Genomic DNA, 21,013 nt, shown 5'->3' with positions numbered 1-21,013 from the left:
ACTACATATATTTTTGTGGAATTGTCTTTTTTGAACGTATCTGTGTCCTCTCTGTGTAGGGTGACGGGGAGGGTTCCGGAGTGACGGGGGTCAATGGTGTTGCTGGAGTGATAGGGATTCCAGGACCACAGGTGATCTATTCATTACCATCCACTCATCATTTGGATTGCCTTTACGATCACGTCAACTAAGACATAGTCACATATCCATTGTTTTTCAGGGTCCGCCCGGAATCGCTGGCCTTCCAGTAAGAACCAGGAAATCCCTTTGAATATATTGCTAAGTTTGATTGGAGGCCAGATCTTTGTTATATAGCAATGCTTACTGTATTCCTGTCATCATACAGGGAAGATCTGGTTTGCCTGGGCTTTCGGGAGAGAAGGGGAGCGAGGGAGCACGAGGACGGGATGGAACACCAGGGATGGACGGATTCCCAGGACAATTGGTAGAAGATTCTTATCCCTCAGCCATCTGCCCAGACTCTATTAGAACGTTACTTAGGCTTTAGAGTAACCCACACAAAGTGCACTAACCTATTCTGTTTTGTTTCTTGTGTATACACAGGGAGACAAAGGGGAGAGGGGAGACAGAGGAGAAAGGGTGAGTTACCTACTCCCGATTACCATATTTTGGTGGTTGATTTTTTTTATTTTCTTGCTTCTTTAATCAGAACAACAGTTTTCAGCTGTGCTAACATAATTGCAAAAGGGTTTTCTAATGATCAATGCGCCTTTTAAAATGATACACTTGGATTAGCTAACACAACATGCCATTGGAACACAGGAGTGATGGTTGCTGATAATGGGCCTCTGTACGCCGTTTCCAGCTACAACAGTCATTTACAACATTAACAATGTCTACACTGTATTTCTAATCAATTTGATGTTATTTTAAAATGGACAAAACATTTGCTTTTCTTTCAAAAACAAAGACTTTTCTAAGTGACCCCAAACTTTTGAACGGTAGCGTAAGTCATCTATTGCGTGTCCCATGGCTCTCATGCTGTTGTGTGTGTGGTGTTGTAGGGTGAGCCAGGACGTGAAGGGGGGCCCCCTGGACCTCCGGGAGCCCCTGGCCCACCGGGACAGATCTACCAGACCTCAGGCAGCGTGAGTGTGGCTGTGTACTGTACGCTCTTGTCTGCTCTGGATCATAGTGATGTTTCAGTGACACAACTGACCTACCCGTCTCTGTCTCGTTGTAGTTTGATGGAGTTCTTGGGAATCAAGGACAGGTGAGAATTTGACTCGGCAGACAGTCACTATGCTACTCTACATGCAGTTTTATAATGTCTTATGTTTTATAGTCACCCTAACCCGTATTTCCTTTTCTCCAGGGAGGACCAGGTCTTCCCGGCCGGGCAGGATTCCCAGTATGTATCAGTATCACACTGCCAATGAACACACAGTGGAGAGGAGACATTTACCGTGACTGTTTCTAAAGATGTATCACAGTTGAAACACACCAAACGGACAGTGTTGTTCTAGATGTATGGTGGAGATTGCGGCAAAAATGATTTTATAACATGTTAATGGATTTTTTAAATGTTATATATATTTCAGTTGAAACACCTTAATAGTGCTCCCTAATATTTCAAAAAGCAATGCTGCACGGCCTACTAGTTGTATGTTGAAAACTGTCTAAAACATGTTAATGGAACTCTCTTTTAAAAATATACACACACAAGGTTGTTATTTATACTGGTCACAACTTCTTCTGTAGGGGCCTATGGGACCAAAGGGAGATACAGGAGAGCCTGGACAGCCAGGATACGCAGCTAAGGTCTGGTAATAACTTAATTCATATCTTGTTTTCTGTACAGTACAGGGAAAATTGCATGAAGTATTGACATGTCTCCACCCTGTGTCCTGTCCAGGGGGAGAAAGGAGAACCTGGTATTAGCATGGGGCCTGATGGAAGACCCCTGTACCTGGGAGGGCTGGGGTCTCAACCGGTGAGAACCACACACAAGATTTATAGTTGGTAGAAATACTGTATGTTATTATGCTTGTCCATCTCTTTTATATGTGCCATGCAACATAAAATGTTGATACCCTTTGACCTCTGTGTGTGCAGGGAGAGAAGGGACTCCCGGGACCTGAGGGACCTCCTGTAAGTACTCTCCTTTAACAGTGACATGCTTTGTTTCTGATAACCATGGATGTACTGTATATAGCTCTCTGTTTCTGTAGGGTCCATCTGGTAGATTTATATTGTTCTGTCTCTATAGGGTCCATCTGGTAAATGTATATTGTTCTCTGTATCTATAGGGTCCAGCTGGTAGATTTATATTGTTCTGTATCTATAGGGTCCAGCTGGTAGATTTATATTGTTCTGTCTCTATAGGGTCCAGCTGGTAGATTTATATTGTTCTGTATCTATAGGGTCCAGCTGGTAGATGTATATTCTTCTCTGTCTCTATAGGGTCCCTATGGTCCAGCTGGTCTAAAGGGAGATATAGGCATGCCAGGTAGACCGGTAAGTATCTCTGTTCATCTATTAGCCAAGTGCTGGTGCTCTGTAGCTCAGTTGGTTGAGTATGGCTCTTGCAATGCCAAGACAGTGAGTTTGATTCCCAGGACCACCCATATGTACAAATATATGCACACATGACAAAGTGGCTTTGAATAAGAGTGTTTGCTAAATGGCACTGAAGTCTGACTTAGAAAGGATCCAAGTGTGCTATTTCCCGTTCAGTATTAACATGGTGATGGACTGCTGCTGAATGTGAACCAGTGTGTTGGTTACAGGGCCGTCCTGGGTTGAATGGTGTCAAAGGAGAGAGGGGGGATTCAGCGGGAGGGACTGGAGGATATGGAGTAAGTATGACACCGCTGGTTGGTGATTGATGGGATTCATACATGAAAGACTGTTGGGATGCAACCCAGAGGTCAGCATGTCAAATCATTCATAAAAGCAGTGGTATGGTTAGACCGTCATGACCCAGACAGGGCATCAGTTTAACCCAGATTGATCCATGTTTTTAGGGTCCTCCAGGACCACCTGGCCCACCCGGACCCCCCGGGCCAGCAGTACCTCTGGACAGGTTCAATGTGAGTAGATGTCTGATCCAGTATTGTATCTTTCCCAGACGTTGGTGTTGTGAGTTATATGCTGTAGTCAGTCAGGTTTGATAGGGTCTCTTTCCAAGGTACAGTAGTGTAACTCTTCTCTCCTTTGTTCTGTTTCACACTCAGCGGGATGATGTATCACGGTTATATCCTGGTAAGTCAACTCATTCTCATTGGCCAGTCCCACACCATGACATGGAACATTACATGTAAAACGATGTCATGTGTTGGCTTACATGTTGGCCTTTTTCCTCCACCCATCAGACTCCAAAGGAGACAAAGGTGATCGTGGAGTACCAGGAATACCCGGGGTACCAGGTACAGTAAAACCAGCTAGTTATTTACCTCCGCTGGCCTTAGGTGTACTAACACACGAGATTGAGCTGATTGAACTCACGTTCTATCGTCTCCACTCTAGGTCTCACGTCCAACTTTGACATCTACACCTTCAAGGTAAGTGACGTAACAACAAAGGAGCTCTACACTCACAACCCGCCATGCGTCTGTATGTGTTTGACGTGAGGTCAAATGACGTGGTGTGTGTGTGTGTGTGTGCGTGTCCCTGCAGAGGGAGATGAAGGGAGAGAGAGGAGACTCTGGGATGAAGGGGGAGAAGGGCGAGCCAGCCGGAGGATATTATGGTGGCAGTTACGGTGGACAGGGTGGTCAACCTGGACCTCCAGGACTTCCGGTAAGAATAACCACTGAACAACAGCCATTTTGTTTTACTGCATTCTCCACGTTTAATCAGTGCCTTGCATCAAAAGACATGTACAATGGAATTTAATTAGAAAGTTTTAATGAGCAAGATCTATCGATCTCCAGGGGCCAAAGGGAGAGTCCATCATCGGTCCTTCAGGGCCCCAGGGCCCTCCAGGTAACCCAGGAAGAGAGTACGAAGGCAGGCAAGGGAACCCAGGCCCACCGGGGCCCCCCGGACCTTCAGGATCATCCTCCTCGCCTGGAGCCTACAGGCCAACACAGAGTGAGGCGTACTCTCTCGCACACACACTCATACATACAGTACATAGGCAGGAACACAACATTCTGGTGACATGAAGTACCGTAGCTCCTTGGTTAACAGCTTCAATGAATGTGATCTTATTACATCTCAGCTATCAGCATCCCTGGACCTCCGGGCCCTCCTGGCCCACCTGGAACTGATGGACACTCCTCTGGGGTGAGTCTGTTAACCCCTCCATTCCTAGTGTAGGGTCTAGGAGGTTAGGGCCTGTTTCTGGACAGGGCCTCACTGTCATGATATATACACCACTTCCAGGATGTGGCATCATTTAGCTCCTTGTCGTCCACGTTTGAACAGGTGATGGTGCTGAGGTCATACGACACGATGACAGCCACGGCCAGACGACAGGCAGAGGGGACGTTGGTGTATCTGGTCGACCAAACAGACTTTTACATCAGAGTACGAGATGGCTTCCGGCAAATCCAGGTGCAGTGTAATGGTGTAATGGATGCAAGCCACTATATTTATAAAATACAACACCTTCATCCTTTGTTAATGTTTACATGATTAACTTGGAAGTTTTACCTTTCAGCTTGGACCACACATAGCTTTAACCCCTGACCAGGTAAGTCGTTGGAAATGTGCACTTGAGAAATGCTGACAAACTATTGTGACAGTGAAGGAATCACTTAATGAAGTTATTAATCACATTAGTGAATCTTATTGACATGATTTCTCTGCCTGTATCCATCTGAAGGGTAATGAGGTAGCAGCTGTCGACCCTCCTCCAGTGGTCTACTACCAGCCAGACCATCCCTCTAACACGGCCACAGAGCAACCCCCCAGACAGCTAGACCCCCACCAGCCACAGCCTGAGGGACAACACCCTGTTCACCCCGACCCACGTTACCCGACTCACCCGGATCCACGCTATCCAGCCCAGCCTGATCCACGCTATCCAGCCCAGCCTGATCCACGCTACCCAGCCCAGCCTGATCCACGCTACCCAGCCCAGCCTGATCCACGCTACCCAGCCCAGCCAGATCCACGCTACCCAGCCCAGCCAGATCCACGCTACCCAGCCCAGCCAGATCCACGCTACCCCTCACATTCAGACCCCAGATACCCCTCACACACTGATCCACGGTACCCCAGTTATACAGACCGACAGCACAACCCTGACCCTGTCCAGCCCCAGCCAGCCCCTGTCCCACAGAACCCGGTTTACACAGACACCCGCTACCCTGTAACCCCACAACGCAGACCCAGACCCCCTGAGACCCCCAGCCACCAACACACGTCAGGCCCAAGCGTGAGTAGCCAGTGATTTAAATATCATAAATGTAACCTAAAAACATGCCACTGCTGAAATACTTCTGATTGTAGATGTGATGGGAAGCACGTTTTTAAAGACTCTTCTTCTTCTTTCCTTCTGCAGATTCACCTGGTCGCCCTGAACGCCCCCAAGGGGGGTAACATGCGGGGTATCAGAGGGGCAGACTTCCTGTGTTTCAACCAGGCTCGGGCCATCGGGCTGAAGGGAACCTTCCGGGCTTTCCTCTCCTCCAAGCTCCAGGACCTTTACAGCATCGTCCGCAAGTCAGACAGAGACCGCATGCCCATCGTCAACCTAAAGGTACAGTCGGCTAAGACTGAGATGCATTTTCAGCTTCATTCAGAATCCCAGTATCATTCCATATCATTTAAGTAATTGGCAGCAACCGTCCCTAACCATTTGTCTGTCCCCTCTATAGGACGAGGTCCTGTTTGACAGTTGGGAGGCCATCTTCAGTGACTCAGAGGGCAGAGTGAAGGACAACGTACCCATCTACTCCTTCGATGGCAAAGACATTTTCACAGACGGCACATGGTGATAAACTACACGTCTACATATCACTCACTATACACAAAATATCAAAACCTCTCTTTTTACAACACCCATGAGGAGGCATTGATAAGTTATGTCAAGTTAACAGCTGAGAAAGTGAATGGAAGCAAAAATATGATGATTCAACCCTTCATCTCGTTCTCTCCCTTATTCCCTCTCCTCACCCAGGCCAGACAAGATGATATGGCACGGTTCCACCAGCAGGGGGCACGGCCAGGTGGATAACTACTGTGAGACGTGGCGTATAGGGGAGCGTGCGCTGACGGGCATGGCCTCCTCTCTACAGGGGGGGCAGCTCCTCCAACAGAGAACCAGCAGCTGTCACAGCTCCTACGCCGTGCTCTGCATCGAGAACAGCTACATCGGACAGTTCAAGAGATAGGACTGACCGACCAAACGCACACACACACTACAGCCAGATCAAGAGATAGGACTGACCGACCAAACGCACACACACACACTACAGCCAGATCAAGAGATAGGACTGACCGACCAAACGCACACACACACACTACAGGCAGATCAAGAGATAGGACTGACCGACCAAACGCACACACACACACACACTACAGCCAGATCAAGAGATAGGACTGACCGACCAAACGCACACACACACACACTACAGGCAGTTCAAGAGATAGGACTGACCGACCAAACGCACACACACACACACACTACAGCCAGATCAAGAGATAGGACTGACCGACCAAACGCACACACACTACAGCCAGATCAAGAGATAGGACTGACCGACCAAACGCGCACACACACACACTACAGGCAGATCAAGAGATAACACTGACCGACCAAACGCACACACACACTACAGCCAGATCAAGAGATAAGCCCAATGAAAAACACACACAAACACATCAGCCAATCCAGGATGCCTAACAAAACGTACCTACCAGTGGAGGCTGGTGACTTAAATAAATAGGAGGATGGTAGACCCAGGGTATAGGTGTGGAGCGCACAGGGACAACAAAGTGTGTTTCAAAAATCGTCAATGACTAATTATTTCAACCTAAAGCATTTAATAAAGCCATTTATAGTACACTATTATGGGGAATGGGAATGAGGGCTACTTACAGTGTTGGAAAGGGACCACAGCAGTGATTGAATGAGGGTATGAGGCATGAGTTGAGGTGTTCAGAGGCTTGACCAGTGCAGGACAGGATTTGCCTAAAAAGACAAACAATAACACAACACACGACACAGTTAGACAAAAGGGCTAAGAATGAGTTAGTCCAAGCAAGGAGTAAAATGATTGATGTGTAATAATGTGATTGTGTTTGTGATTGACTCTACATACAGTAATGAGAGAACATTGATAGGGGGACTTACAGAGCTTGGAGAGGAAACATTCAATGTGCCAGTGGATGAGCGGGAACATGAGACATGGATTCAGTTCATGTCAGGAGATAGTTGACAATGGTAGTGGAGTGATCATCACCTCTTAATCAGGGAACAGGAGGGGACTTCCCTGGAAATACAAATAGCAGATACATTCCATTACAGCTGCGCCGTCACAGGTTTGGACAACAAGTTTCTCTATGAAGTTAAACTCCGACATCTCAAAATGCATTAAGTCAAACACAGACTGCGGCGCATCTCGCCCACTTCACACATCAAAGTAGCCCAAGAAACGTTCCTGATTAAAGCCCTGATCATCCACATACCTGACCATAACTGACAACTGCAAGCAGACTGGTGGCACCATAGGTCTCAGAGCGTGGGGTAATTTTTACCCCCTGGGGCCTGGAGTTTTTCCTTATATGGTAACCTAACTAGGGAAACTCTGGACCCAATAAAGTATGCCAGTGATTAATTAGTTGTAAAAAAAAGGTTGATCAGACTGAAATATAGTCTCGTTTTCATCCCATACAACATGTCCGATTTCTAGCGTTTAGGTGTGCCTAGGCTGCTGCAACATTTATGTCATGAGTTTTTACTTGTCCGGAGTGATTGTGTTCTTTGCTCAATAAATACCGGTGGAAAGAGGAAAGCTTACTTGAGTGCACGTGAAGAAAATGTGCTGTGTCAACCTCTCTCTTTAATCGAAATGTTTATGGATGATGCGATGAAGCTATCAAATCATTCTGAATTGTTTTCGACATCCTAGAAAAAACAAGTCGAAAGGTCGATATGTTCAACAAGTAAAGCATTCTGACGTGCAATTACCTCTGCAAGCTCCTTGTTGCCCTTGTTGGCGGGAATTTCCCCTCTCGTCATGTCCTCTTGTCGATGCAGCTTATTCCCAGAAGCTTGAATGTCGGCATTTATATTCTCCCTGCTTTTGTTTTGCCGTTTAGCTGAACGATCGATGTTCTTCAGGTCACTGTACCCACCTTTTGACCAAGGCTCAGACTTTCCCTAAAGCAGGCATGGCCAGCAATACAGGCAGCTTGATGAAAGGCTCCCTGTTACCAGCTTTACTTTTGATACCAGTTGGTATTGAACGCCCTCACCTTTTCATCTTTCTTCATGAAACTGATCTCAGGCAGTGGTCGACCCTCCCTTTCCCGTGTACCCCAGAGAATGAAACGGGTTCTTCAACAAAGTCCACAAACTGCACACTTCACGCTGGTAGATAGCTAGCTACTGAAGTTAACGAGGCTGACTTTAAAAATAAAGTTAAATCAGTTGCTAGCTGGACACAAAAATTTAATTCTAAAACCAAGAAAACAATTTACATACCTCTTCTGTCTCCTGTCATTTGAAAAAAAACAAATTTGAATTGAATAAAATACCAAAAATGCTCAACTATCACTGTTCACTCTTAATCTCTATCGGACAATGTCACCAAGCTTCTCAACACATAGAATCCCCATAATGCTCTGTGGCACAATCCCAATACAACACACTGTTTGTTCTCTGATCCTAAAAGCTTTGATCGGTTGGAGGACTTCCTCCGGAAGTGGTCATAATTACCATGTATGTCTATGGAAGAGGTTGAGGCCTACATGCCTCCTAGGTTTTGTATTGAAGTCAGAGGAGGATGGAAGCTAGCTGTCCTCCGGCTACACCATGGTGCTACCCCAGACAGTGCTTTTGAAGTTACTGTAGACCATTGCAAAACAGTGTATTTTAATCTATTATTTGGTGACATACGAATAGATTTAGTATAGTTTTATCTAAAAAGTATAACTTTAATGTTTCTAGTGTTTACATTTTTATGAAATTCACTGAGGATGGTCCTCCCCTTCCTCCTCTGAGGAGCCTCCACTGACACGCACACACACACACACACACACACACACACACACACACACACACACACACACACACACACACACACACACACACACACACACACACACACACACACACACACAAAATGGTGCTTTGTATATAACAGCTACATTCCCCTTCTCCAATACACTCAGTCCAGCTGGCCAAATAGGACCACATGTCCATAATATGGGGTTGATCTAGAACAGCGACAACCAGGCTAAGAGATGGACCCACCCTCCAAGCCACCCCCTTTTTACACTGATCGCAGCTGACTAAACAGCCCACCCCGACCCCCTGCACATACGTCTAAATCGCTGTTCTGTAAACACCTCAAAGCTGTGGTTTTCAGTAGAGTTTGTATTCATTCCACTTCTCCTTTCACTGTCCACTTCAGAAAGCCATGTTCATTGGGGGTTAGATAACAGACTATCACAATGTACATTTTTTTTGTGGTCTTGCCCTCAAAAGCATAATACCTGCACTGTAGAAAGTCTATAGCCTTTTAACAGTTTGCCCTAGAATCAAACCACACCACAGACCACACCTACAGATTAAACAGGACACTAATTATGTTCTCTATGATTCCAACAAGCTAATTGTTGCAGTATTGTACATTAAATGTTTATTATCCAATGTTGTAATTTTTGATTCACTTTACATTTTGTTGTAATCAGTACATATAACCAGTTTTTGAAGCACTATCTATAACATTGTCGTAAATGTTGGATGGTTTTATTTTTCTAGCCGACATCAAAAGGGAACAGGATATTTCAAATGTTTTGATAACAAAAGGAGTATTTATTTTGCGCTTAACATTTTGTTAAGTAGTTTTAACATTCACACTTTTCAGTCATGTACTCCATGGATCTATGTATTGACAGAGGAAGAGATGAGCCTGGGCTAAGAATCATGACATTTTGTATCAAAAATCAAATGACAATGTTTTTGTTTTGCAATGTCCTTTTGCGTTTCACAATCCTCAAAAGTGCTTAAGTGTTTATGTCTATGCACTGTGATGGAAATTAAATAAGGCTTTTAATCCAAAGACCAAAGCATTGCAGCTCACTGAATGAACCGGTGTATGACCCTGGTGAGGAGTTTCCTGAGGTGACATGTACTGTGCCATCTCTCTCAATGTCATCAACGTTTATTAAAAAAACAAACAAATGCTACATTGTTTTTCCATACCGATTTATTTGTAAATCAAAAATAAAATGTTGACATAAGTCAGTTTTTTTTACAGCAACAAAATAGGTTCACAGTCATTCACCCAAAGTGTATATTTTCAGCATTGATTGAAGTCAGTGTGACAATAATAAACATGAACAATTCTGACAGTTAACGTTACAAATCTTATCCTATACTGAACTCGTTGGCTCGTATACTGCACGGCATATAGACCATTAGGTGCAATTAATCTCATACCTTTGTTTATGAGGCCATATGACCATGTAAAAATCATTGTATACTCTACAACCTCATCACTATAGGCTGAAACCTACCTTGAGATATGACCTTTTAAATCAATTAGAGAATAGTGCAAAGTTCAAGTTGCATACCGTTCAAGTTAAGTGCTTGTATTGTTCACACACATCTTTTATCCACCCTACATGTAATTAATAGGCACTCAAACTACTATAGTCTATATTCTGACATGATTTCTCAGTTTTGTAGTAAGATGGTCCTAAGATTACTCAAGGGGACAGGAATTCAGCAAACCACTTCCTATGCACAGCAATTAAATTAAACTAAAGGCAACTTCAATAAAATAAATTGGTTAGGAGTAATCTGCATTTATGGGTGTACTTTAAGTATGGTATAAACACATTTAGAATGTAAAGGGTACACCAGATATGAGTTCCCAGAGTTGTCAGATTCCAAAGAATAAACATTGGTCTAAAAGATATTTACATTTTTCAACTTTAATTTTGCATTTTATTTCCTGTGACAAACATTTAAGAAAACCCAATTTCACTCTTATGCACAGATAAATAAATTGTTCCATTAAAACAGTAGTTCCCAAACTGTGGGATGGTATGCAGAAAAGAGAACGGACCTATACATTTTCAATAATAACCTATAATCTGAGAATTTACAATCAACAAAATAAAAGCTAGACAATCAGGCCTCCACTGATGTTATGTTGGTGCATAAAAACACCAACCATGTCAAAATGCATAGAATTGCATGAAATTTGCTTAAAAGCAAACAAAATTTCAGCTCCATGGCAAAATGCATAGAATTGCAGGAAATTGTTTTTAAAATTGCATTTTTTTTTATTTCAGCTCCATGGCAGCATGTGGAATTGCAGGGGATTAGCTTTGAAACGGCAAAATAGTGTCCGCTGCCAAGATCATATTTTGTATTTATGCTGTGTGTGTTTGTTTTTTACCACTCAACCCTTATGGTGGATGGAGACTCAAAACACAGCTCAACTGGTGGGTCACGAAGCAAAAACATTTGAGAAACCCTGCATTTAAACAATACAAAATAGCTCATTCGAAAATTCTGGAAAATAACATGCAGAATAAAGGTCTGCCAGCTCATTGCTAAATCCTCAAAACTCATTTGCAGTAGTTCATAACAACTATATTCCAGTTTACACATTCACATTCATGTGGGCTTCCTATTATAAAAGATGACAATGAACGTATTATTAGCACTGCTGGGGGAGAAAAGACAAATCTGCATGAAAACATTTAAACAAAAATAGGGGAGAGTGGGGTAGGTTGAGCCACCCTTGTTTCTAGGAAACCATACACAAAATGTTATAATTTGACCAAATATCTAGGAAGAGGGTCATCATTTCATTGAGTCTGAAGGAAGAAACCACATGAAAAAAGGAAAAAAGAAAAGATTTTCAGCAAGTCAAATTATTTTCTGTTATAGAGGTTTCATGATGCTTGTATCTAAAGCAAAGTAGATCATTAAGATTATTCTATACATAAGCATGAAATTATTGTATCTGTGTGTGCTAATATAATCCAAATGTTTGCCTTGGGGTAAAAGTTGAGCCAATTGAAGTGTTTTCTTCCCAGGCATAATGCAACGCATTATCGCTGGGATATGAGGTAACAGGGCCTGGCCAATGTTAAATATATATATATAGGAAGTACAAAGTGTTTGTTAGGAGCCTGTGTTTGTTAGGAGCCTGTGTTAAAAAGGTGCTTAAAATTATTAAAAAGAAAAAGCAATTGTGTTCGGGAAATAAAGATAGATATTCTTTTTAAAAGGCATTGGTAATATTTCATTCAGTAGACATTTCTATGCGGCTTAACTTGACCTATTCCGTGGCTCAATTTACCCGAATCCCGGGGTAAATTGTGCCAAGAGACCACTTATTTCCCCCAGAAAACCTGTTTTCAAAACTGTAAAGTTTACATGAATTTGGATTATTTCCAGGGATACACAACATCCTGAAATATATGTAGATACCTTTGTTAGAAAGAATACAATAGATCTCCTAGTGATGCTGAATGTAACAAATGGCTCAACTTACCCCAACCTCCCGTAAGCAAAACTATACACAAAATGGTAGCTAAAACACTTCCTGACACAAGGTGCATTGAATTACTCACTAGCAGCAAGCATAACTTGTTCTCAACTGGCCTACCTGGTTAAATAAAGGTGAAATCAAAAACAATCCACTGACATGGTTAGTTTGAAGGCCCTAAAACAATTGGCATCTGCTTTGTTCACAAACAATCGCTGATTAAACCTAAGACAATGGGAGTGTAGTGAACATACACACAAAGGGCTTCATTTAGAAAATATTTTTGACACTTTTCAAAGAAAAATCTTCAGGAAGATTCTGCAGCCCAAAAATGCATCCTGTCACGTGTCTACTTAATCTAAAACAGATTCAAAAATATGGTTTTCGCTAATCAATACAATTGCAGCAATTGTCGAGAATTCCTAATGATCGAAAAACAGTGAATCATTTGCTGAATAGAACAGGCTACTGTTCCATCAGTAGAAGAAGTAGTCCAGTAGAATTCGTTAGACTGTTTCTGTAGATCACTTCCTATTGGTCCCCTCTACTTGAGATGATTATTTTCTCAGTCAGAGTTACGAAAACAAACATGCTTTAACATCAGGGAACATATGATTACCCTGTATTTGGAAAACTCTGAACATAATCAACAGTGGATAACACCATTTGGGATGTTTCTGGGATGAGAAAAGCAAAGCAGCCACTACATAGTACATGTCAATAGTCTCTCTGAGAACATAAGGCTGACAACTAGGCCCAAACTCTGACTATTAAAAACAAAACACTGTTCGAGTGAGAAGTAGGGATTGGTCTAAAGCCGAAAAAGAAAAATCCTTAAATGTACCTACTACAGTAGCTATATGCTGGTCTATTGTACTTCGAAAACAATGTTGAGGCAGGTTTCTTAGGATGCAAACCTTCCCAAACAGCCTAATTCATTCTCTTAGAGGTGCTCCCACAATGTGATTTGTACCGCATACAAGGTCATGTATTGCTACTTACAAGCAGTGGTGTAATGTACTTAAAAATACTTAAGTACTACTTAAGAAGTATCTGTACTTTACCATTTATATTTTTGACAACTTTTACGTCATTACATTCCTAAAGGAAATAATGTACTTTTTACTCCATACATTTTCCCTGACACCCAAAAGTACTTGCTATATTTTGAATGCTTAGCAGGACAGAAAAGTGGTCCAATTCACACTTATCAAGAGAACAACCCTGGTCATCCCTACTGCCTCTGATCTGGCGGACTCACTAAACACAAATGATGTCTCAGTGTTGGAGTGTCCCCCTGGCTACTGATGAAGAAAAAATGCAATTGTGCCATCTGGTTAATAAGTCATTTGAAATCATTTATACTCTTACTTTTTTATACTTAAGTTTATTTAAAACCAAATACTTTTAGACTTTTACTTGAGTCATTTCTATGAAGGCATCTTTACTTTTAATCAAGTATGACAAGTTGGTACTTTTTCCACCGCTGCTTACAAGACCATTAGGCTCGATCGAGTGAGCTTTTATTATCTTGTAGTAATGTAGGTGGGCCCTGCCTGTAATTATAAAAAATAAAAAAATGTATTCCATAATAACATCCTTTTGGTGAACTGAATACACGTTGGATATAACAGATAAGGCAATAAGGGCTGAGAACAGTGACTGTTCACTAATACTGGTAAACTACACTCCCCCAACACATCCAACGAAGTGTCATGAGGTCTCGACTCACCTCTAAGTCTCATCTGTCCTTGTGCAGTCGTGTGGAAACCGTAGCAGAGATTCCCAGACCGTTTAGACCACTCAAAGTCAGTGTAGGGGGTTTAGGTGTTAGATGTAAAGATGACACAATGTTCAAGGGTTAGTTAAGGATTTTGGCAAGGAGACCCTTTATCAACTTCCACACAGTCAGATGAACTCATGGATGCCATTTGTATGTCTCTGCATCCAGTATGAAAGAAGTTAAGAGGTAGTTTTGCGAGCCAATGCCAACTAGCGTTAGCTAGCGCAATGACAGGAAGTCTACAGGGACAACTTGCATGCTAGCTGTTCCGATAGACTTCCAGTCATTACGCTAACAGCATGCAGATACATAAAAATAGTCTCAACGGGTTAATCTGACTGCCAACATTCCAGAATATTCCTTTCAGGCCTTCACGTTGTTCCCATTGGACAGAGGTTCCGTCTCTGAGGGGTTTGATGGTACGGAACATAGCTCAGTGGGCGTGGCCTGGTCTGTGTCCCCTCCCCCTCCTGCCGATTGGTTCCTGTAGTGGCGAATGATGACCCAGGCAGCACAGCCCAGGTAGATAACTGTCAGCAAGGCAAAGTAGAAGAAGTAGACCAGGAACTATTGGAGAACAGAACAGCACTCATTAGAAAACATATGGTGTTCCCATATGGGTGACGTCATCTTGCAGGAAGTTGTCTGAGCATGGTTGTAATCAGTGTGTGTGACTGACCTGGGAGTGCACGTCTAGTCCCAGACCCTTCTTGTCAGAGACGATGAGGGTGATGATGGTCTTCAGAACGGTCGCCAGGAAAGTGTTGACCCCAAACACCAGGGCACACAGCTCCTTGGTGAGCGAGGAGGCGATCTGGAAACTACAAACACCACAACAGGATAGTCAGCAAATTAAATGTACAGCCTAAAGTAAGAAAGACGTGACAGTTCTATTTGACAATGCATTCATGCACTGCACACGTCTGAACATGAAAATCCCCCAAATTCCATTATACGTATACAACGACTTAAATAAAAGTAGACCTAAAGAAACGTACATGGCGATGGGCACGAGGAACTGGTAGAAACCCTTGAAGAGGGAGTAGGCCACATAGCAAACCCAGATGTTGCTGGTGGTCCCCATGAGGAGCAGCAGGCCAGCCTGTAGAGCCGTGATGATGCCGATCACCAGCTCAGACCACACGTTCCAGCGGATCTTCACGAAGCCCGCTGCAAACGACGTGATCGCACCTGGGACAGAGTTAACGAGGTGGAGTTAGTCGAAGAAGATAAGCTGACTAAATTAATGACTGAGTAGGTGATTAAGGCTTGGGGGAACTTAATTTAATAAATGCTGCGTGTGGACTCAGGGTCACAGTTTGACATTATCATATCAAGGCAAACAGAGGGGATTGCTGGTTCAGTAAGCCTTTATGTTATTATTAGGCATCAATAAAATAATTATACTAAATGACTATGGGGAGCAGCACAATGTCTGGCGTCATCTCCCTGTGTGATCAACATCTAAACCATTGTCATCTTCCACCACCTTTCAACAGAAAGTGACTGGTTAGTCACATTCTGCTTCATGGGAATTCCTCTTTCTAGATTGATGGGCTTTGTATGTCTCCTGTCCTTGTCAGCTGTTAAGGTCATGTCATTTCAGTCATAATTAAATCATTGGAGAGGGGTCAGTCTAAAACAGTGTTTCCCAACTCCAGTCCCCCCAACAGTGCGCATTTTTGTTGTGGCCCCAGACAAGCACACCTGATTCTACTTGTCAACTATTGAATCAGGCGAGTTAGCCTGGGGCTACAACAACGTGTGTTGTTGGGGGTACTGGAGAACTGGAGATGGGGAAACCCTGGTCTAAGACAACTCATTTGACTGAGAAAATATGTACCTTGAAGCATGTTACCATGGTGCTCTCACTACTACCTCTGCCAACTGCTGTAGGGGTGTTAATATTTTGTAGGAATCATTGACTTGGAGAACACAGGCTCCAACCCTGTCAGACAGTAAAGACCCAGGTGAATGCTACATATTGGTTATTAAAACACTTGTATACCTGGCTTTGGAGGGCCTTTGTACCCAGACTAAAACCTAGGGAAATGGATCCCTCACCCAGTAGTGTGGAGACAGCCTCCACCCCTCCGTTGTAGACGTGTTTGTTCTCCGTGGCGGGGTACACCTTGTTCCACAGGACATGGACGTACAACAGCACCAGGTAGTAGCCAGCGGAATTGAACACCCACCACTGGCTCCACAGTCTCAGGCTGGGCCTCCGCGGCACGTTCCTCAGCTCCTTCAGCATCTGAATAAACACAGAGTCCCTCCAGGAGGAACCAGAGCTTAGAGGGGCCAGGGAGGGTGTGTCACCTGAACCCAAGCCCGCTTCGCCCTGCTTCATCCTGGCCAGCTCCGACTGGGCGGCAGCCTGCTCCTGGAGGTTCCTCTGGGCAGCGTGGTGGGCCCTGTTGAAGAACAAGGACCTTTTGGGCCAGGGCAGGCAGACGGAGAGCACCAGGCCGAAGGACACCAAGGCCAAGGAGACAACACTGAGCGTGGCGAAGGAGAGCCTGCCCACGGATATCAGCACCTGGCCCAGCACCGAGCTGGCAAACACCCCCATGAGGACACAAGAGCGCGAGTAGCTGGCCACACGTTGGTAGAGCTCTGGGGTGACCAGGGAGAAGATATAGGAGGAGTAAGCCACGCGTGCTGCCATGGTGATGCCGTAGAAGAACTCCATGAACTGCATCTCTAAGAGGGAGGAGCCCAGGAGGAGGAGGAGCCAGATGGCCACGTGGCTGAGGCTGGAGAGGACCAGGACGGGCTTGTAACGCAAGACGTCTGTCAGGAGGAAGACTGGCACCAGCACCGCCATGTAGGAGTAGGAAAGGATCGGGTTGATCTCATTGGTCACCTGGAGGATGAGAATGGCGGATATGAGAGGGGGAGACCACATAGAAGAGACAGAGGACTCGGTGGAATCCAATTCTCCTTGTAAAAAGTTGCAGCTGAAGGCTCTATAAATGTGCCGGCAGGTGTTCTCAAATGGCATATTTAGGCTAGTTTCCTGGGAGTCCTCGAACACTGACAAATGCACATGCCTCATATGGTGTTCAGAATAACCTTGTCGCTGTGCTGACACCTTTTGCCAATGAAACAACGTTAATCCCCGTCTACAGGAAATGAGGGGAGCAAAAACCTTCACTGATCCCCTTCATTTGAACTAATGCTACATTGTAGGCAAGGACACCTTCCAATGAGTCTGCAGACTTCAGGCCATTAGGTTCATTAGTTGATACTGAGCCAGACAAGCCTACAGTAACCAGTCAGAAAAAGACTCTGGCCTAATTTGTAGGAATGTGAACTCTGACCATACTGAGGAGGCGTTACTGCACTCACACTGTGATAGCCTTATTACAGTCCAGTGGGTTCCATGACTAAGGAACACTGGTTCAATTATTTTAGGATTGAATGGTTGTAGTTCAAGCTCCTAGTATAAATTCAGATGGAACACGTGTCAGCTGATATAGCTTATATCAGGGTTGTCCTTCTACGTGTCATACAAGGCTATAGCCTCCAGCGCAGGACAATGCCTTTCATATCCCTCAAAATCAATTGAGCCTCAGGTTGAACTGACGTGCCCTGGCCTTTAAATATATATATATATATCATTTTCTTTGTACATTTAACCTTTATTTAACTAGGCAAGTCAGTTAAATAAAGGTTAAATACATGTTTTTTTATTCAGTAGAAGACCGATAGCAATAGTTGACACGACTAACAAAATATTTGTTTACTAAGCAAGAGTGAAGATAAGTTTCTCGATCCTTCCTACTAGTGCTCCAAAATGATTGAATTCACATCTTCATCAAAATATTGACGTGCAATATCCATATCACAAGAGATACATATTGCATGCAATATTTTGAAATGTGTAATGGACGCTTTTAATAGTTTCCACCATTTTTTCTCCTCTTGCGGCTGCTTCCCACCAAGCGGTGCAGTTCCTCCTCCTTGCTGTTAGATTCACTGTAAGTTCGCATGCTATTCTGCTAGTGATAATATTGTATTGTGAGGTCCCTGGCAATTCCCAGCGCTACTTTGTAATACAAGTTCATCCATTTCTAGGATTCCAACAGTTCACCCTAGTATTTTGATCTTTAACATCAAATCGCAACATTCGGTAAGAAAAAACATTTCTCAACTCGATTATTCGCACTCATCGTGCAACCCTAACTCCTACACATCTACCCACCCTTAAAAACGGTGGTTAACTTAAGACAGACACACGGATAGTTGCACACACACACTACACACATTACACACTCATGCAAAACACACCACACCAACATTCCAAACTGTTATAGGGGGATGACTGTGCATCACTGACCTGTTCCCTGGTGAAGTTCTTCTCCATGCTGAGCAGGTTTGGTGTTATAAAGGGCTCCCCAGGCTTCAGCTGCACCATAAACCCATAGAAACACAGGAACATCACCGACAACTCCCAGGTCCGGGCGGTCTTGGTCTGGCCGTCTGAGGGGTCCTCAGGTGGGGGAAGAGCCATCTCGGGGTCAGGCTCTCCAGGGGAGGTCTCCTTCAGGTCCAGTTCAGCCTCTTCCTCCACAGCCCTGTCCCCACTCACCATAGAGTCTTTGTTCACCATGGTAGTGGCCTGACAGTGGACACTGGAGTCCCAAGTCTACCACTGACTGTATCAAATGACTAAGTGGTATTGCTAGAGTGAAGAGGCTTGCTATAGGAATTTTCATAGAAACCAGAGAGTAGGGCCTAAACCACCAATTCAGATGTTCTAAGCAAGTAGAGATTCCTGTTAGAACTATTCCCTTCCACAGAGGATCCAGTGTTACACATTACAGAGGGGGTGAGAGGGAAACCTTTCACAATGACGAACATGGCGGTAAAGTGCTACCTGCAGCTATTTTCATACTGTATGTATGAGAGAATTTCAACCGTTGCTCCATTCCATGGATTAACAATGATTGAAAGCAAGCTAGTTTACAGCTGGACCTCTGGTCTGTTTGAACCTGAAAAATACAAGAATGTTTGCAAATAGTCATTCAAAGTTTGTTTAATGCTGTATTCTTCATTATTTTGTGGGATGGTGCTTAACCTAACTCCCTATGTCCAAAGCTGTCCTTTTAATTTTACCTTTATTTAACCAGGCAAGTCAGTTAAGAACAAATTCTTATTTTCAATGACGGCCTAGGAACAGTGGGTTAACTGCCTGTTCAGGGGCAGAACGATAGATGTGTACCTTGTCAGCTCGGGGATTTGAACTTGCAAACTTCCGGTTACTAGTCCAACGCTCTAACCACTTGGATACCCTGCCGCCACTTTCCAGGCAGGGACATCAAATCACACGTATTATAGTAACAACCATGGTAAACAACAACCCAAACAGATCTGAGCTGTCAGGTCACGAGTATTATTTGGGTGCAGTCAGTGTATTATAATTTTGTTGTTCTCTGTTGGACTGATTTACTAACTTGGGGTTGACACACTCCAAAAATAGATTCACAACGAACGACTTTTGTAACGTCTACCTCTTGACCAGCTATTGCATTTCAGTTTACCATAGTTAAATAGCTTTGTAATTGCAATGCACGTAATTGCAATGCATGCGAGACCAGACATAGTTACTTTTAAAAGTATTCACTAAAACAGGGGTGCAAGTCCTGCACGCATGGCTGGCACGAGCCATATTCAATGTTCGCTAACTAGTTACGTTAGCTAACCAGATTCCAGTCTGGAATACCTAACGTTAGTTAAAGGTAGCTAAGCTTGTCTGGAAGAGGTAGCTGAGCTTATTTTGATAAACCCTTTGCTAGTGAACAATGTCAGAGAGCTAGCTACAGCTAACATCAACTAGCCTAGACAATTTAGCTAACGTTAACTGTCTACAGTAGCTGACATTATCTAGCTAATATTAGCTACATCATGCGAGTTAATATTATCTTTTTGCAGGGAACATTGGTGAACTTGTTAGCTAGCTGAAGTTGACACAAATAATTGAGTTTTAAACAATGTACATACAACTTTATACATTGACGAGGAAAGTAGGTAAAAACCTACCTTTAAATTCTTCTCCGACTGAACTTGTGTGCGCGCTGTTGTCCAGTGCATTTCAGAGCAACTGAGTCTGTGAGATTTTGCAAGGAACTATGGGGGCTGTAGTTTCTATCGGTTGAACGGAGATACTCCTAAATGCACCTTAAAATGTATTTAATCAATTAACATTAGTATAACACTCAACACTCACTAGTTTCAATGTCAATGGCAAATAGGCTACATACTGTATTCCAATATATTAGGACATAATATCACATGAACATTTAATGAATAAAGACAAACACCCTACACAAAACATAGAGCATTCTACTGAGCACGCAACTGAACATTGCCCCATCGATAATCATTGGACCTGACCGTCGCGCGCTGTGAAATCGGGGAGTTCTATTTTCCTGGCCCGGGTTGAACCGAGAAATGGCGCATCATGTCATTGGGGGAAAGCGGGGAGGGAAGGAGGAGCGCCCCTCTCAAATCAAATAGCAATCTGCCCCCCTCGGCCAATCGTCCCGAAACATACAACATCTCTTTTCCATAAAAA

General features: G+C 43.7%; 2 protein-coding genes across 2 annotated transcripts in view; one reads left to right on the top strand and one right to left on the bottom strand.

Annotated features, from left to right (window-relative positions):
* The window catches only part of LOC124011152 (collagen alpha-1(XVIII) chain-like), a 39,707-nt gene extending 29,378 nt beyond the window's left edge, over window positions 1-10,329 (top strand). Inside the window, 25 exon segments of the mRNA XM_046324226.1 lie at window positions 60-131; window positions 221-247; window positions 347-445; window positions 565-600; window positions 1,026-1,109; window positions 1,205-1,234; window positions 1,337-1,372; window positions 1,723-1,782; window positions 1,877-1,954; window positions 2,077-2,112; window positions 2,425-2,478; window positions 2,751-2,819; window positions 2,988-3,053; window positions 3,198-3,225; window positions 3,336-3,389; window positions 3,490-3,524; window positions 3,640-3,762; window positions 3,897-4,056; window positions 4,187-4,251; window positions 4,393-4,521; window positions 4,628-4,660; window positions 4,793-5,347; window positions 5,474-5,671; window positions 5,790-5,905; window positions 6,092-10,329. Coding sequence (XP_046180182.1) covers window positions 60-131; window positions 221-247; window positions 347-445; window positions 565-600; window positions 1,026-1,109; window positions 1,205-1,234; window positions 1,337-1,372; window positions 1,723-1,782; window positions 1,877-1,954; window positions 2,077-2,112; window positions 2,425-2,478; window positions 2,751-2,819; window positions 2,988-3,053; window positions 3,198-3,225; window positions 3,336-3,389; window positions 3,490-3,524; window positions 3,640-3,762; window positions 3,897-4,056; window positions 4,187-4,251; window positions 4,393-4,521; window positions 4,628-4,660; window positions 4,793-5,347; window positions 5,474-5,671; window positions 5,790-5,905; window positions 6,092-6,305 — 2,457 coding nt within the window. The 3' untranslated portion in view covers window positions 6,306-10,329.
* A 732-nt stretch (window positions 10,330-11,061) lies between these two features.
* LOC124011153 (reduced folate transporter-like) lies at window positions 11,062-20,764 on the bottom strand. The gene is made up of 6 exons (XM_046324227.1): window positions 20,479-20,764; window positions 18,776-19,430; window positions 16,498-17,299; window positions 15,432-15,624; window positions 15,113-15,254; window positions 11,062-15,000 (listed from the first exon to the last, which is right to left on the bottom strand). The coding sequence occupies exons 2-6, from the start codon at window positions 19,046-19,048 to the stop codon at window positions 14,797-14,799; spliced, it is 1,614 nt and encodes a 537-aa protein (XP_046180183.1). The 5' UTR covers window positions 19,049-19,430; window positions 20,479-20,764; the 3' UTR covers window positions 11,062-14,796.
* Between the last annotated feature and the right edge of the window lie 249 nt (window positions 20,765-21,013).

This window comes from Oncorhynchus gorbuscha, linkage group LG23 (genome assembly GCF_021184085.1).
Source record: "Oncorhynchus gorbuscha isolate QuinsamMale2020 ecotype Even-year linkage group LG23, OgorEven_v1.0, whole genome shotgun sequence".
In the NCBI taxonomy this organism is placed as follows: Eukaryota; Metazoa; Chordata; class Actinopteri; order Salmoniformes; family Salmonidae; genus Oncorhynchus; species Oncorhynchus gorbuscha.
The sequence above is the reverse complement of the archived record's forward strand: the minus strand, read 5'-3'. Positions and strand labels throughout refer to the sequence as shown.

What these genes read in the sequence shown, in the direction of transcription:
- LOC124011153 (XM_046324227.1), bottom strand. Translation starts at nt 19,048, where the DNA reads ATGGTGAACAAAGACTCTATGGTGAGTGGGGACAGGGCTGTGGAGGAA. An exon ending in AGAACTTCACCAGGGAACAG is followed by an intron (nt 17,300 to 18,775) that starts GTCAGTGATGCA and finishes CTCATCCTCCAG; the next exon opens with GTGACCAATGAGATCAACCC. An exon ending in GACTAGACGTGCACTCCCAG is followed by an intron (nt 15,001 to 15,112) that starts GTCAGTCACACA and finishes GTTCTCCAATAG; the next exon opens with TTCCTGGTCTACTTCTTCTA.